The sequence below is a fragment of the Pan troglodytes genome, chromosome 16 (genome assembly GCF_028858775.2).
Source record: "Pan troglodytes isolate AG18354 chromosome 16, NHGRI_mPanTro3-v2.0_pri, whole genome shotgun sequence".
Lineage (NCBI taxonomy): Eukaryota > Metazoa > Chordata > Mammalia > Primates > Hominidae > Pan > Pan troglodytes.
In genome coordinates this window covers 73,328,075-73,343,724 of record NC_072414.2, presented here as the reverse complement: position 1 = coordinate 73,343,724, position 15,650 = coordinate 73,328,075, and the positions used below count along the sequence as shown (strand labels likewise).

Here is a 15,650-nt window from a genome sequence, read left to right as displayed (position 1 = left end):
CCATTTTACAGATGAGAAGAACCAAGGCTAAAAGAGGCATGTTCATTTTAACAAGTACTTATTGAACACTTACTGCTTTGTACTAGGTCCTATATTGGGCCTGGAAATACAAGAATCATATAGATTTACCAGTTCATGTAATTTTAGACAATGTGGTAGCTGCACTAATAGGGACATAAGCAATATGATCTAGGTGACCAGAGGCTGTGAAAAGCAAAACGTCCTCCTTTGGTTGTATGTTTGTTTGCCTGTGACCTAGCTACAAATTCTGCAAAGGCCAGGCTTGTCTGTGCTGTGATGCAGTTGGCACCTCTAGGTCATCACTGGGGAGGCAAAATGCAAAAGACGCAATCTGGTGGGGGTTAGGAGATCTGCACCACCCCGACTGTGAGACCTGTAGGAACTCACCTTGCTTCCCTGAGCCTCATCTGTAAAATGGGTAGGTTGGCTCAGAACATCACCAGGTCTTCCGTGTGGGAGCTAGAGAAATGCAGACTGATAAGGAGGCTCCAAATCCCGGGGAAAAGCTGGCCCCACCCATGCTGGTTCATCTGCTGCTTCTGCTTGATTTGTGTAACCACCCTTCATTGCCCAACCCCCTTGTGGCATGTTAGCAAAATGCAGATAGAAGCACTTGGGGTAAAAAAGACAATAAACAAATAAACAAAACTTGAGGAGGTGCATAATGACCTAGGGGCCTTCAGTTCCCCTGAAGCTTTCCAGCTTAGCTCCTGGTGGCTTCCAGGACCCACATGGAAGACTCGGGCCCTTTACTAGACATACAATGTAAGAGACAGATTAGAGCAAACTTGGAAGCAAGAAATATGGATGGACAGGAGAGCTTATTACAGGAGAAAGGCTCTAAAAAGTAGGGAGAGTTTCACCTAAGGAGGGTTGATGACTCCTGCCTTCAAATATCTAAAGAAATGTGGGAAAGAGGGACTCAGCACGTTATGTGGAGTCCCACGGGGTAGAGTTCCCATGGGAAGGAGCTCCAAGAAGACTGATTCAAAGGAAAATTTTATTTCACAATCACAGCTGCAAAGAGATGAGAACAGCTGGCTCCTGGGACACACACCTGCAGTGACCTGCTGGGCACCACAGTGGTGAGAGTCCTTGTCAAATGAACTCATATAATAGTGGGCCATTGCAGTTTTCACACTGTTCCAAAGTGTTGCTGAGGTCACAAGCATGGGCAGAAATCCAGTCGGTGCTCTCCTGTCCAAGCTGTGACCCGAGGAGCTGCGTCCACCCAGAGGGGTGCAGCCTATGCTAATTCACACAAAGGCTTCGTGGGTGCTAGCTACAGCCCCCTATTCCTGAGACTCCTAAGACCTGTTTGTGCTCCTCTTTTGCAGGATGGCTAAGAACTCCCGCACGAGTCTTGCCAGTGCTTCCAACGAAAACTATACCTTCTGCTGGCGGGTGTTCTGTGCCTGGGATTACCTCATTGGAAACCCAGAGGCTGCAGAGAGCAAAACAGCTGCCATAGTGAACAGCATCAGGGTGAGTGAGTGAGCCTGTGCAGCCTGCGGGGGTGGGCAGCTCAGGGTCAGAGCCAGCCGCTGGCCCTCAGCTGGAAGCCAGAACCATCCTCTTCCCATTGATGTTCATTGTCCAGGGCAGTTGTTTCCAAAGTGAGGTGAACATGCTCCAGGAAATGTACCAAATGACTCAATGAAGGGAGGGAGAAACATTTTGAAACTCCTTTCTTTTTAAACTTTTCCATTTTATCCTTTTAAAATTTCAGTTTGTATATTTTAGATAATTTACATAATGGATTATTACCATGTTGCATGTATATAACCTGAAAATGAGCGAATACATATATGTGAGGGATATAGGCTTTTACTTTTAACTTAGAAAATAATGCAATCAAAAATATTCAGAGACTTAGCTCTATTGAACTATACAGACAGCTAAATGGTGCACTATTTTGAGAAAAAAAATCTACTTAGATAATTTAAATTACAGCCATACTATCTCCCAATCCCTCTTCCCAACCGCCAATATTTTTTCAATTATTAGATTATTGATATCTAACTCATTTATATCAATTGAATCCTACAGAATAAAGTCTTAGACAATGAAGGTATGAGCTAAATTACTGGGTAAATTATTTCTAATGATTTATAATTAATGATGATGCTAAGCTTTTATTGCTGTATGTATTTTTCTTAAAGGAAGCTATATTGGAAGAACAGGAGAAAAAGAAAAGCAAAAACCTGTAGGTATTATTACTCCCCATGTTGAATTCATTGATAAGTTTTATTTTTAGTTTGGTACAAAAACTACCAGATCATCTATATCTTATTTTCATAATTGTCAGGCAGCTCTTCTTTCTTCCTTTCTCATAATGTGACCTGAGGGAACTGAATGATTTTTTTCTTAGCAATATTTAGGACCACTTCCTCCTTCCATAGATCCTGTAACAAGGGTCACAGGGTCTGAAATTGACCAGTTTCTTATTTCTTACTCTTTTACTTAGATAATAAAAGAGGTATTTTGAGCACCAACTTATGCTGTTAAGACTAGTTTTATTTAGAAACAAGTCATAAGACACAAATATTATCCAGTTGGTGTTCACAAGCCTTTCAAGATGATTTCCTAGGTTCAAGATTCTTCTCAAGATCTTGAGAGCTATGCTGGTGAGGGTGAAGCCCTTCAAACAGAGAACTAATGAAAGGGAAAGCCATTCCCAGGGAAGGGCAATGGCCCTGACCTCATGAAGACAGGTAGGTCTGTTCATCCCACATCCTTACTGGTTATTTAGCCCTCATGATTAGTTTCCACAGTGCAGAAAGCCCATTCGGAGGACTTGTACAAAAGGACATGGGGAATTAAGGAAACACACCCAGCCTCTGGAATAATGAGGGAGCTTAGGGAGTGGGGGAGGAGTTGGAAAGGGCTGTCCATAGGGAGTCAGAAGACATGGATTCTAGTCCTCTCTGTCATTAATGTCGATAACCTGGGAAATGCTCCTGAACTTCATGAACCTGAAGTTCCTCACCTATAAAAGTATGGGATTCTGCCATCTGATTCTTTCTCTGTAGCTCTCCTCCACCAGAGTTGATAATAATAATAACGTACTGTGCCATGTTGTTATTTTTACCAAGCAAAGTGACATTTATCATCTCATTTGGGAATGTTTCCTCATTGTGCAAATCAAGGGCCAAAACATGTGTAGAGGGAAGAGTTGTGATCTGCCCAAGGTCCCCAGTGGGTAGAAATTTCATGGAGAAGATAGTATACCTTGGGTGCCCCTTCAAATCCTCTTGGCCATACTTTTCTCCAGCCCTTGCTACTGGGCAGGACTGTGCAGGTCACCACCAGCTGCACACATGTACCCCTTGCTCGTACCCGCTGTTTGGTGCCCCAGGGATCTTCTGAGGCTGCTGCATAGGGAACCCACAAGATCCCAGTCAACACATATGCACGTGCAACCAAGAGGCTGGGTGCAATGCTGGGAGTGAATGCTCATGGAGCTACCCTGAACCGCTGGGAATAGAATAAATGCTTTCCTATTTCACACTGGGCAAACAGTTCTGTCAGGCATTTCATAAGCCCCTCAGAAGGCCCTGCATTTGCCTCTAGCTGCTGCCAACCCCATTGCATATCCTTGTACTGATGGCCCCTCTCTCCTGCTCCACTCCAGGACCTCCACTCCTGCTTTCTGGGATCAACCTCCACTCCTGCTTTCTGAGATCACTTCCCAAATAAAGTGCCTGCAAAAAGGACTGGGATTCCAGGCCTTAGCCAGGCTAAGACAAGCTCCACAGTTGGCAGAAGAAGGTGCCTTCAAAATAGGCCAATTGAAGTCAGACAGGGAGTTGTCCTCCAGTGTTAGAAAAAAATGGATGTGTTTCAGTTAAAACCAGAAACATGTATGTAAGTACTAGAATCATTACTGATTCACACACCTGCCCTCACTATCAGAGGCATATGAGAAGTGAGACCAAATTAGGAAAGAGATGAGCCCCGTGTCTCCCATCTCATGGGCAATTAGTTGCTCCTTTATTTACTTATTCATCTAGCAAATATTTATGAAGCATCCATATATGCTAAGCCTGTTTTAAGAGCTGAAGATAACAGCATTGAAAAAGGCTAAAAAGCTTAGAGCTTACTTCTAAAGAGAAAAGACAATTAAGAAACCACCAAAGGAATAGTCAGATGTTGCATAGTGACAGGATCACATTGTTGTCCTTGTGTGAACATCATAGCATGTACTTACACAGAGCTAGATGGTATAGCCTACTACACACCTAGGCTATATAGTATAGCCAATTGCTCCTAGGCTACAAACCTGAACAGCATGCTACTTGTACTAAATACTGTAGGCAATTGTAACACAATGGTATTTGTGTATCTAAACATATCTAGACATAGAAAGGTACAATAAAAATGTGGTATAAAAGATTAAAAAATGGTACACCTGTATAGGGAACTTACCATGAATTAGCTTACAGGACTGGAAGTTGCTCTGAGTGAGTCAGTGAATGAGTGATTAGTGAATGTGAAGGCCCAGGACACAACTGCGTACTAGCGTAGACTTTATAAACACTGTACATTTAGGCCTCACTATATTTATTTCTTAAAGTTTCTTTCTTTAATAATAAATTAATCTTAGTTTACTGTCACTTGTTTATGAACTTTTAAATTTTAAAAAACTGACTGTTTTGTAATACTTAAAACACAATCACATTGTACAGCTGTACAAAAACAGTTTTTCTTTATATCCTTATTCTATAAGCTTTATTTTTAATTTTTTTAACTTTTTACACTTTTTTTGTTAAAAACTAAGACCAGGCCAGACGTGGTGGCGCACACCTGTAATCCCAGCACTTTGGGAGGCCGAGGCGGGCAGATCACCTGAGGTCAGGCGTTTTGAGACAAGCCTGATCAACATGGGAAAACCCCGTCTCTACTAAAAATACAAAAATTAGCCAGGTGTGGTGGCAAATGCCTGTAATCCCAGCTACTCAGGAGGCTGAGGCAGGAGAATCGCTTGAACCCAGGAGGCAGAGGTCGCAGTGAGCCGAGATTGTGCTATTGCACTCCAGCCTGGGCAACAAGAGCAAAATGCTGTCTCAAACAAACAAACAAACAAAAAACAAACAAACAAAAGACTAACACACACATTAGCCTAGGCCTGCACGGAGTCAGGATAATCAATATCACTGCCTTCCACCTCCACATCTTTTCCCACTGGAAGGTCTTCGGGGCCATAACACGCACGGAGGTGTCATCTCTTATGGTAACAGTGCCTTACCCTGGATGCCTCCTGAATGACCTGCCTGAGGCTGTTTTACAGTTAACATTTTGTTTTAAATAAGTAGAAGTATACCCTAAAATAATGATTTTAAAAATATAGTAAATACATAAGCCAGTAACAGTCATTTAATTCATTATCAAATATGTACTGTACATAATTGTATGTACTATACTTTTATACAACTGGCAGTGCAGTAGGCTTGTTTACACCAGCATCACCACAAACGTGAGTGCAATGCATCATGCTACAATGTCCTAGGCCATAGGAATTTTTCAGCTCCAATATAATCTTATGGAACCACTGTCATATATGCAGTCCGTCATTGACCAAAATGCCATTATGCGTCACATGACTGTACAATGTCAGATTCATTATATGGGATGACAGGCAGAATCGTGTCCTCCCTTCCTCTCTTCCTCCCTGCCTTCCTCCCTCCCTCCCTCTGCTGAACACATTTACTTGAATTCCTATATCTTTAATGTGCATACCACAAGACTCCAATTTCAAGTAGTGAAGCTAGAACTGAACCCCAAATACTCTGACTCTAAAACAAGAGGCGTTTATTTGTTCGTCTGTTTGTTTCAAACCCCACTGATGCAGGCTGGTTGAATTTATGACTGGTCGTTGATCTCTTAGAAAATGAGGAATTCTAGGGTGCTGGGTGGGGTGGGCTGGAAGAGCACTGATGCTTCAGGGCAGAGAATCCTCTTGGCAATGGATGTGTTCCAGTCCCCAAGCAGTGTTGTCTTTGCATCGTGCTGCTGTGAGCAGGACCCTGTGTACCGTTCTCATGCCTGTTTCTCTCCCCAGGGCAGTGACCATCTGCCTGAGGATTATTGCCAACATCCTGGTGCTTCTCTCACTGGCTGGGAGCATTTATCTCATCTACTTTGTGGTGGACCGGTCCCAGAAGCTGGAGCAGTCGAAGAAGGAGCTGACACTTTGGGAAAAGAATGAGGTACCCACTGCCATTACCTGCAGCACCCTAGAAAAGAGACATAGCTGGGCACAGTGGCTGATGCCTGTAATCCCAGCACTTTGGGAGGCTGGGGCAGGTGGATCACTTGAGGTCAGGAGTTCCAGCCCAGCCTGGCCAACATGATGAAACCCTATCTCTACCAAAATCACAAAAATTAGCTGGGCGTCGTGGTGCACACCTGTAGTTCCAGCTACTCAGGAGGCTGAGGCAGGAGAATCACTTGAACCCAGGCGACGGAGGCTAGAGTGAGCCAAGATCACGCCACTGCACTCCAGTGTGGGCAACAGAGCAAGACTCTGTCTCAAAAAAAAAAAAAAAAAAGAGAGAGAGACACAGAAAAGTAGCCTGCCTCTCTGTTCCTTATGTAAGTTAGGTGGGAATATCTCTAGGGAAAAAGTTTAGTCCTCTTGTCCTAGAGCACTGACTATAAGGACTTTAAGCCAGAGGGGCAGCACTAAGGCTTGGCAATTTTATTCATCTCCTTTGGGAAAGAGTTTGATTCAAAAACACCTTAAAGCATTTACACCGTTCTCTACCTTTGAGCCTCACCGACTGTGTTTTGCCTTTTGCACATCTGTTTCTTCACATCCATGTTCCACATTCCTGCAGACTGGAATTAACAACTGCACTTATTCCATAGTACGGATTAAAGTTAACCAGGTGTCATTCGTGAATATTTAGGTAGTTTCTGAATATCTAAATGACAAATAATGCTTCCAGAACCAGCTCTACACAAATGGTTTGTTTTTTAAACAATCATCTCCCCCCCAACCCCCGTTGTGTGAATATTCCCATAAATAGAAAATCACCAAGTGAACGGATATGAACAATTTTGGAATTCTAAATATTCATTTTAAGACCACTGTCCTGAAAGGTTGGCCCAATTTATCTATACAGATTTGAAAGGCAGAAATAGCACAAAAACCACCTCTCTGACCATTTCTATGAAAATTATTTCCCTCTGTTGGGATTTAAAAAGAAAGGTGTGTAAGATGGCCATCAATTTACCGTGTGCATATTTATCAATGTACAGTAATTTATCAAAATCTGAGCCCACCCTAGATAATCTTTTCCCATGCCTCTATTTTATGCCAATTGACTTACTGTGTGCTTGTATGTTTACAGATAGAAATATGAATAGTTTTTTAAAGAAATATTCAGAAATTATTTCTTATTTTATCTCAAACATCTTCTGTACCAGCTAAAACTCCTCTTTCTTCTGCTCTAAGTACAGAGAAACAAAAGCCAGGCCTAATTCTCTAGATAATTAATCTTCCATGTACAGAAAGAATATTACATTACCTCTCAGGCTTTCCTTTTCTATTGGTAATAGTTGCAGTTATTTCCGTCTTCCATCCAAGGTCAGGGAAGTATAAATACTGTGAGATGGTAATTGGGGAAAATGTGGCAGAAATGCTAGTGAATCCTTTTTGTTTTTTGAGTCAAGGTTTCACTCTGTTGCCCAGGCTGGAGTGCAGTGATCCAATCACAGGTCACAGCAGCCTCGAACTTCTGGGTTCAAGAAATTCTTCTGCCACAGTTTCCCAACAAGCTGGGACCATAGGCATGTGCCACTTTTTTTTTTTTTTGGTAGAGATGGGGTCTTGCTGTGTTGCCATGGCTGGTCTTAAACACCTGGCCTCAAGCAATTCTCTTGCCTCAGCCTCCCAACGAGTTGGGACCATAGGCATATGCCAGCTTTTTTTTTATTTTTTTTGTAGAGATGGGGTCCTGCTGTGTTCCCCAGGCTGGTCTTCAATGCCTGGCCTCAAACAATTCTCCTGCCTGGGCCTTACAAGCTTCCCAAAGTGTTGGGATTACAGGTGTGAGCCACAGCACCTGGCCTAGTGAATCCCAAATGGGAGGTATGAGTGTCCTCAGAACATTTAAGGAGAGTTCAAAAAAAAAAAAAAAAACCATGATAAAGTGGTGGCCACCTTTTGAAAAAAGCTAATTAGCAGAGATTTGGGGGGATTTTCCATGGAGGATCCAAGGACCCTGTGGAAAGCCACTGATCCAATATTAGGGAAAGAAATCAAATGCACATGGTGAGGGCTGGTGGGGGGTCCTGGGAATGTCTGGCTCTGGCATGTGCTCTCTCAGCAGGTCAGTGTGGTGGTCTCCCTCGTCACCATGATAGCACCATCAGCCTTTGATCTCATTGCTGCCTTAGAGATGTACCACCCCAGGACCACGCTGCGCTTCCAGCTTGCAAGGTACAACAGTCCTGCCCAGAAATGCCACCTGTGGCTCACCCATGTGCCCACCCACAGTGGGAATGTAAGTGCCTCAAGAGCCAGGGCTTGCTTCTTTTCTCTCAGACAATCAGCACAGAACTTTACCTATGGATGCAACTCAAGAAAAGCATAACCCAAGAGGAGGGATAGGGGAGGAGGCAGGGGAAGAGGAGGAGGAAGGGAGGAGGAGGACCAGGATGACAAGGGTAGAAGAAAAGAAATGAAGAAGAGGAGGAAGAGGAGGAGGAGAAGGGAAAGGAATAAAGGAAGAACAGGCAGAAAAAGAGGACACAAAAGGGAACCAAGGGTCGGGCGTGGTGGCTCACGCCTGTAATCCCAGTACTTTGGGAGGCCGAGGCGGGTGGATCACCTGAGGTCGGGAGTTCAAGACCAGCCTGACCAACATGGAGAAACCCTGTGTCTACTAAAAATAAAAAAAAATTAAAAAAATTAAAAAATAGCTGGGCGTGGTGGCGCATGCCTATAATCCCAGCTACTCGGGAGGCTGAGGCAGGAGAATCGCTTGGCAGAGGTTGAGTCAAGGTTGCGGTGAGCCAAGATCACGCCACTGCACTCCAGCCTGGGCAACAAAAGCGAAACTCCATCTCAAATAAACAAACAAACAAATGAACAAAAGGGAACCAAGAAGAGGTCTGGCAGTGTGTCTGGTTTTCCCCACTGTTCTGTTTTCTCCGTGGTTTAACTCTGAGTGGTGAGAGGGACCCATGTTTTTTTCCCAGATGCAAGAAGAACAGTCAACGCTTTGTGAACAGTTCCCCCAAAGTACAGACTCAAAGAGTTCCTTGTAGATATGCCTGGAAGCTTTGCCAGGACAGTCAGTGGCTGTGACAGCAGGTGGTTGAGGAAGACCTGAGCAACAGTAGGCTGATGCACCTGAGGGGACGTCCTGGGACACCTTCTATGGGAGTCAGAACAACCACACTCATTTTGAGCACTGGTTTTATCAGTATTTTCCTGAAAAATTTGCCTGTCCTCCCTGGAGTATGGTCTCTTCATTTACAAATTTAGCTACTGTAGTAGGGCTGGGTGAGGCATTGTTAAACTGAATGTGGCAGAGGGAGGCAGTGAGAGCCCTGCTTACCTGCTCTCACCTTCAACCTGGTCTACACTAGTTTCTCCCCGTTTCCTCTTGTAACACCTAATAACATTCTACAGAACTAATTTTCCACAGACCACTTTGGGAAGATTTGCTCTCATTCAGGAATTGGCAAACATCTCCCAAAAAGAACTAGATAGTAAATACTTGTGGTTTTGTGGGTCACACAGTCTCTATCACCACTACTCAACTCTAAGGTTCTAGCATGAAAGCAGCCACAGACCATATGGTGATGAACAGGTGTGGTCGTGTTCCAATACAACTTTACTGACAAAAATAGGCAAGGGTACGGTTTGGTTTGAAGGCCATAATTTCCAACCCCTGAAATTCAACTGTCATTTCAAAGAGAGAAAACATGACTAGGAAGAGCATGGAGTTGGTCTAACTTTCATGGCCCAGGGTAGATCTGGGATGAGCCTCTCAGCCCACTGGCTATTCCTGGTACTTTCTGCTCCACCCAACACATCTTTTGACCTGCAACAGAGAAGCTCCTTCCTCACTAGCAAGTATTGGGTGGAATCAATTTCATTATTGCATTTGGTCTAAAGGCAATGCTATTATATAAATTGGCCTCGTTATTCATGTTGAAAACTAGAGAAACAGAGGCATCAGAGACTTCCCCCAGACAAATTAGGGCTAATTCTGGTAATAAGCATAAGACATATTATTTCAGTTCCATTAACTCACCAGCAGACTGTGTTACCTTCTATCCAAGGCACAGAGTGATGGTGATGCCAAGACAGCAGGAGAGGAAATGCATTCAATCCTTCCTTTGGCCAACACTTACTGAATACACACTGAGGGGCTTGCCTTGTACTCAGTACTGTAAATGCACTGTGCCCACAGGAATCCCATCTCAATTCAGAGGGAGAGCCCATGTGAGTTATAATGCTGTCCCCTGGAGATGCCACTTTCCTGTTTCTCTGCCCACTGCCTGCACACGGGTGGTCAACTTTATACTTGAGGAGATGCGGAAGGCCTGGGGGGATGGTTTCAACTTGGAGTCTTTTCCTCAAGATAAAGATGCTTTCCCATCAACTTTCTCAATTGGTTTCACGATTCTCCCATCAATTGGCTTCATTTTTCTCCAAGGGCTAAGTGTTGTCTCACTGAAGTGTGTACAAACCTGTTGTTTCCTTTCTCACTTCATTTTCCCAGACAGGTTTCCAGTAAGACCCAAAGCTGCATCCTGGGAAATTCCATGATGTGTTTCCAAAACCTTCCAGCACTGGGGAAGCTGACATCAAGTCTTTGATCATTGGCTGATCCAGACTGTTGCTGGCAGGTTCTATTCACTCCCAGTAGCTGACAGGGTGTAGCTGTACCCACAGCTTTTCAGTGCTTCTGAGGGGTCCAGCCTGTATTTCAGAAGCAGAGCATTGAGGTCCTGAAATTGCATTCTGCTGCTTTTTAATTGTGTGAACTTGAGCTGGTGACTTAGCTCCCTCTGCGCTTCAATACACTTGTCCCTTAAGTGGAGATTATTACAGAGCTGTTATGAGGATCAAATGAGATAATGCATGGGGAATCAATTCATAAACCAGAAAGCATGACTCATAAACTACACGTTAGGGCCCTACTTCCTAAACTCACATTTTCGGCTACACTAGTGTTTGTAAAGTACAGATCCAAGGATGGGCTATAGCAGAATCACCTGGAAAGGCTGTAAAACAATTTCCAGACCCCTTCCAGACCTACTAAGGGTGGATTCTGGAATTCTGTCTTTTTAAAAATGCCCTCAAGGTGATTCTAGAGGAAACCAAGTGTGGCAGCCACTGCCTTAATATATCCATGACAGTCTTTAGAACCATGTGGGGGCTCTAGAACCACGGACTTCTGTGCCATGGTCTTGTTTCTCAAGGTGGGCTTGTGGCTTTCAGGGTCCTTGTGCTGTATCTGGGAAATCTCTACAGCCTGATCATTGCTCTCCTGGACAAAGTTAACAGCATGAGCATTGAGGTGAGTGCCCATCCCAGATAGTTGCCTGCCCTACCTCTGCCCTCCCTGCTACCTCCTCCCAACACCAGGGTCATCATCGTGGACAGAATCACTGCTTATACTTGTACTCCATAATCATGTGCAAAACTTGACTTTGCTGGAGTCTTCTCAAGGTAAGGAGAGAAAAATTATCCCCGTTTCCCAGATAAAGAAACTCAGGCCACAGTGCATGACTAGTAAGTGATGGTGCTGGGATAAGAACTCCAGAATTTTTGACTCTTTGTATCATACTACCCCATTTCTTTGAATCCCATCAGGAAAAGGCTATCAACAGCTATTGCAAACGATCACAGGAAGAGCAGCAGGCCATGGGACTCACTCAGAAAGTCAGGACAGAATAATCATTTCATGGGGAACAGTTCAGAGTGGACTTACTATCCCAGCCTAGCAGGAGTATTTGCTCCCAACCTAGAGTAGCTTTGGTGTCCACCTTTTTTTTTTCTTTTTTGAGACAGGGTCTCGCTTTGTTGCCCAGGCTGGAGTGCAGTGGCACAATCACTGCTCACTGCAGCCTCAACCTCCCTAGGCTCAAGTGATACTCCCATCTCAGCCTCCAGAGTAGCTGGGACTAGAGCTGCGTGCCACCGCTGCATCTGGCTATATTTTTTTGTATTTTTTTATAGAGATGGGGTTTCACCATGTTGCTCAGGCTGGTCTCAAACTCTTGGGCTCAAGCGATTCCCCTGCCTCGACCTCCCAAAGTGCTGGGATTACAGGTGTGAGGCATCACGCCCAGCCTGATGTCCACTTTCAACCTGCCCCACCTATAAGGATATCCTGAATGGGGGAGGAAAGGGAGGAAGACAGGGGGTGCTCTTTTAGGGTTGTTTGCCCAAGGCATATCGCACTAACATCAAATTTCAAGGCCTATAGGTAGACGAGGCCACAGAGAGTCATTTTTCTGCACTGGGGCTTTGAGGTTACATAGACCTGGGTCTTTACCTGACACTTACTAGCAGCGTGACCTTAAGCATTAGGTTTCAACTCACTGAGTTTCAATCTCCTCATCTGAACATGAGGTAATAATCGTTATCTAAAGCTCTTGTGAGGATAAGTAGAGTTAACATGTGTTACCTAAAACAGTTTCTGACCCTTACTAGGGACGAATAAATATTATCCATTGCACCTCTGTGTTCCCTTATTGGGGCCAACTCTAGTCAAGTGGTGGTCTAGAAAGAGAAAGAGGATGAATGATTCCTCCCAAGCAATGCAATGACACCCTTGGGGTCCATGATGGATTCTCATTTACAAATATGTGGACCGCCATTTTCCTTTCTCCCCTCCTTCCCTCTCTCTCTCTCTCTCCCCCCAGGAAATGGCTACCAAAAATAACACAAGTCATTGGATAGATTCCACCACCTTCTTTGCAACCAGGACAGCCCCTGAAGAAGAGAAATGGTCCACATCTCAGCCTGGAATGGGGCTCAGGAGAAACAACACATGGGCCTTGGAAGAGACCAGCATTTCAGCTTACACCATGCCTCTTATAAAGGCCAACAAGACTAGCCTCCACACTCAGAGTCCACAAGACCAGTGCTGGGAGACATACGTTGGTCAGGTGGTTCTCTTTACCCTTACAAAGCTCTGTCATATCCATCTCATCACTTAACCCCAGCAACTCTCTGAGCTGTCACTGCCCCTATGTTATAGAAAAAAGAAAGAAAAGTTCAGTGAGGTTTATGATTTTCCAAGCCTCAAAATTAAAAAAGAAAAGTAATCAGTGCAAAGATTCAGCCAATATTGACCACATGCCGGGTCCTGTCCTAAATGCTTGGTCCTCATAAGTCCTATTATTGTCACCCTTATAGGCACAGATGAGGAAACTGAGGCACAGTGGTCAAGTACTTGCCCAAGGACAGATAGTAAAGAGCAGAATGAAGTCCTGAACCCAGGAATCTGCTCCAAAATCTGTACCCTTAACCATGTTGTACAGAGATCCTCAACCCCAAGGTATTATCCCATGGAAATGAGTCACTGGCCTCGAGTCTCCTGCAGCTCAGAACCACAGACCTTAGATTCTTTCCTAGTTTCATGTGATGCTGGCCTCAGATATCAAAATTCGAATTCAAATTACCTAATATTTATTGAACACCCATTATGTACCAGAAGCCCAGTCCTCTGCCCACTGCAACTTACAAAGATGAGAAATGAAGATGCCATTGGAGGGGCCCACTGGCTGGGGCCCACAGGAATGAACAGAGATTAGGAGCACCCTGAAGGAAAAGTGACCATGGGAAGGGTGGGGCATGGTGGCATCCAGGGACGCCCTGTGTTTCAGGAGATGCTGAAGCTCTCCATCATTGACATGCTGTTCACTGTGGCGAGCATTCTGCTCATAGACTTCTTCCGAGGACTTTTCGTGCGGTACTTAAGTGACTACTGGTGTTGGGATCTGGAAAGCAAGTTTGTAAGTAAAATGCTGTGTCTGTTGGGAAAGTTTATATGGCCAAATCCATCCTTTCTCATGTTGTGGCTGGGAAACAGTCCAGCATAGTTGAGGGGGACACACAGAAAGACAATACAAGTGGGAAGAGATGGGTGCAGAAAGCTGAGCTTCTACTTCCTTTTTTTTTTTTTTTTTTGTCTTTTTTGTGTTTTTTGAGAACAGGGTCTTGCTCAAGCGATCCTCCTGCCTCAGCCTCCCGAGTAGCTGGGACTATAGGCACATGCCACCATGCCCAGCTAGTTTTAAAAATTTCTTGTAGAGATGAGGTCTCACTATGTTGCCCAGGCTGACCTCGAACTCCTGACTTCAAGTGATCCTCCTGCTCAGCCTCCCGAAGTGCTGGGATTACAGGCATAAGCTGCAATGCCCAGCCCCACCCCTTTCTTAATATTTACCATTTGCTGGGATGGCCCCACAAGCACTGATCTCTAAGTGTTCATAAGAGCAAAGAAGTCTATATAGGTGTCTGTAATTAATTGGTTCATGCAAAGAACTTTGGAACTTGTTTAATGCACAAGTTTATTTTCTCTTGTAGCCTGAATATGGAGAATTCAAAATAGCTGAGAATGTGCTACATTTAGTCTACAACCAAGGAATGATTTGGTAGGTATCAAAGTTTCTTCTTGCCTTTGCTTACATCTCATCTGGGCTAAGATTTTAATTTACTTAGTCTAGATGGGACACGACCATAACACAGTTACATAAGCATTAAGAAGGGATGTTTCCAAGATTATTATTTCACATGTATATTACTTTTATTAACGGTTTCCTAAGAATTTTGCAGGAAGAAATTAAAAAGAAAATAATCCATGTTTAAGCTACTATTGGTCGCAGCCGAAAAAAATCTGCACAGAAACCAGCAGAATACACTCTTAGGGAGGACTTGGGGAAGGCTGGGAGGAGAGGCTGCTTCTCCTTCGTGAGGACTTCAGGAGTGGCTGCAGGGGACCTTGGCCAGTCTGTCCTCGCTCGCCACCCTCCCTCCATTTCCTCCTAATTTTCACTTAGACACTGGGCCCAGGAGCACAGCCATCCCCTAGACTGCAGACCCACCCTTGGGGAGGCAGGAAGTAGGGAAGTCTGTTCACCCATGGCACCTCCCAGCCCATGGCAATCCTGTCCTTGGAGACACTGACGAGCTGATTTTACCTGTTGGACCAGAATAGTGCTATTTGTTAAAACACAAGCAAACAAACGAACAAAAAACAAGAACTTGGGACATTCCATACATCTCCAGAAAACACTCTCTTCATAATCATTCAGTAAAATACATGGCAATTGAGAGGTACAAAGTAATATGCCTCCTGTCAAATTCTTAGAGCCACTGTATTTTGCAAAATATCTTTACAAATACAGTATTAAAAATAATAGGTGACATTTATTTAATAGTGCTAGATATCAAGTACTTTTCTACCTGTAGTAACTGATTTAATCCTTATAGTAAACCCATGAAGTAACTGCTATTATTTTCCCCTTTTTAAAGATGAGAAAACTGAAGTGCAGAGAAGCTTAGTGTCTTGCCTAACATCCAACAGACAATGATAACTGAACATTTCTTGTTAGAAACATTTTACTTATAAACATATTCTTATGCCTATGTT

At 44.0% G+C, this 15,650-nt stretch overlaps 1 protein-coding gene and 1 long non-coding RNA gene across 14 annotated transcripts in view; one reads left to right on the top strand and one right to left on the bottom strand.

Annotated features, from left to right (window-relative positions):
• LOC104002401 (uncharacterized) overlaps nucleotides 1-15,650 on the bottom strand; it is an 84,074-nt gene that overhangs the window by 50,430 nt on the left and 17,994 nt on the right. The window lies entirely within an intron of this gene.
• TMC3 (transmembrane channel like 3) overlaps nucleotides 1-15,650 on the top strand; it is a 41,727-nt gene that overhangs the window by 14,867 nt on the left and 11,210 nt on the right. The window contains exons 8-15 of the mRNA XM_510545.7: nucleotides 1,359-1,506; nucleotides 2,184-2,227; nucleotides 6,083-6,230; nucleotides 8,358-8,467; nucleotides 11,486-11,564; nucleotides 12,916-13,161; nucleotides 13,882-14,010; nucleotides 14,585-14,652. Of these exons, the coding sequence (XP_510545.5) occupies nucleotides 1,359-1,506; nucleotides 2,184-2,227; nucleotides 6,083-6,230; nucleotides 8,358-8,467; nucleotides 11,486-11,564; nucleotides 12,916-13,161; nucleotides 13,882-14,010; nucleotides 14,585-14,652 (972 nt within the window). The remainder of the gene's footprint in view (nucleotides 1-1,358; nucleotides 1,507-2,183; nucleotides 2,228-6,082; nucleotides 6,231-8,357; nucleotides 8,468-11,485; nucleotides 11,565-12,915; nucleotides 13,162-13,881; nucleotides 14,011-14,584; nucleotides 14,653-15,650) is intronic.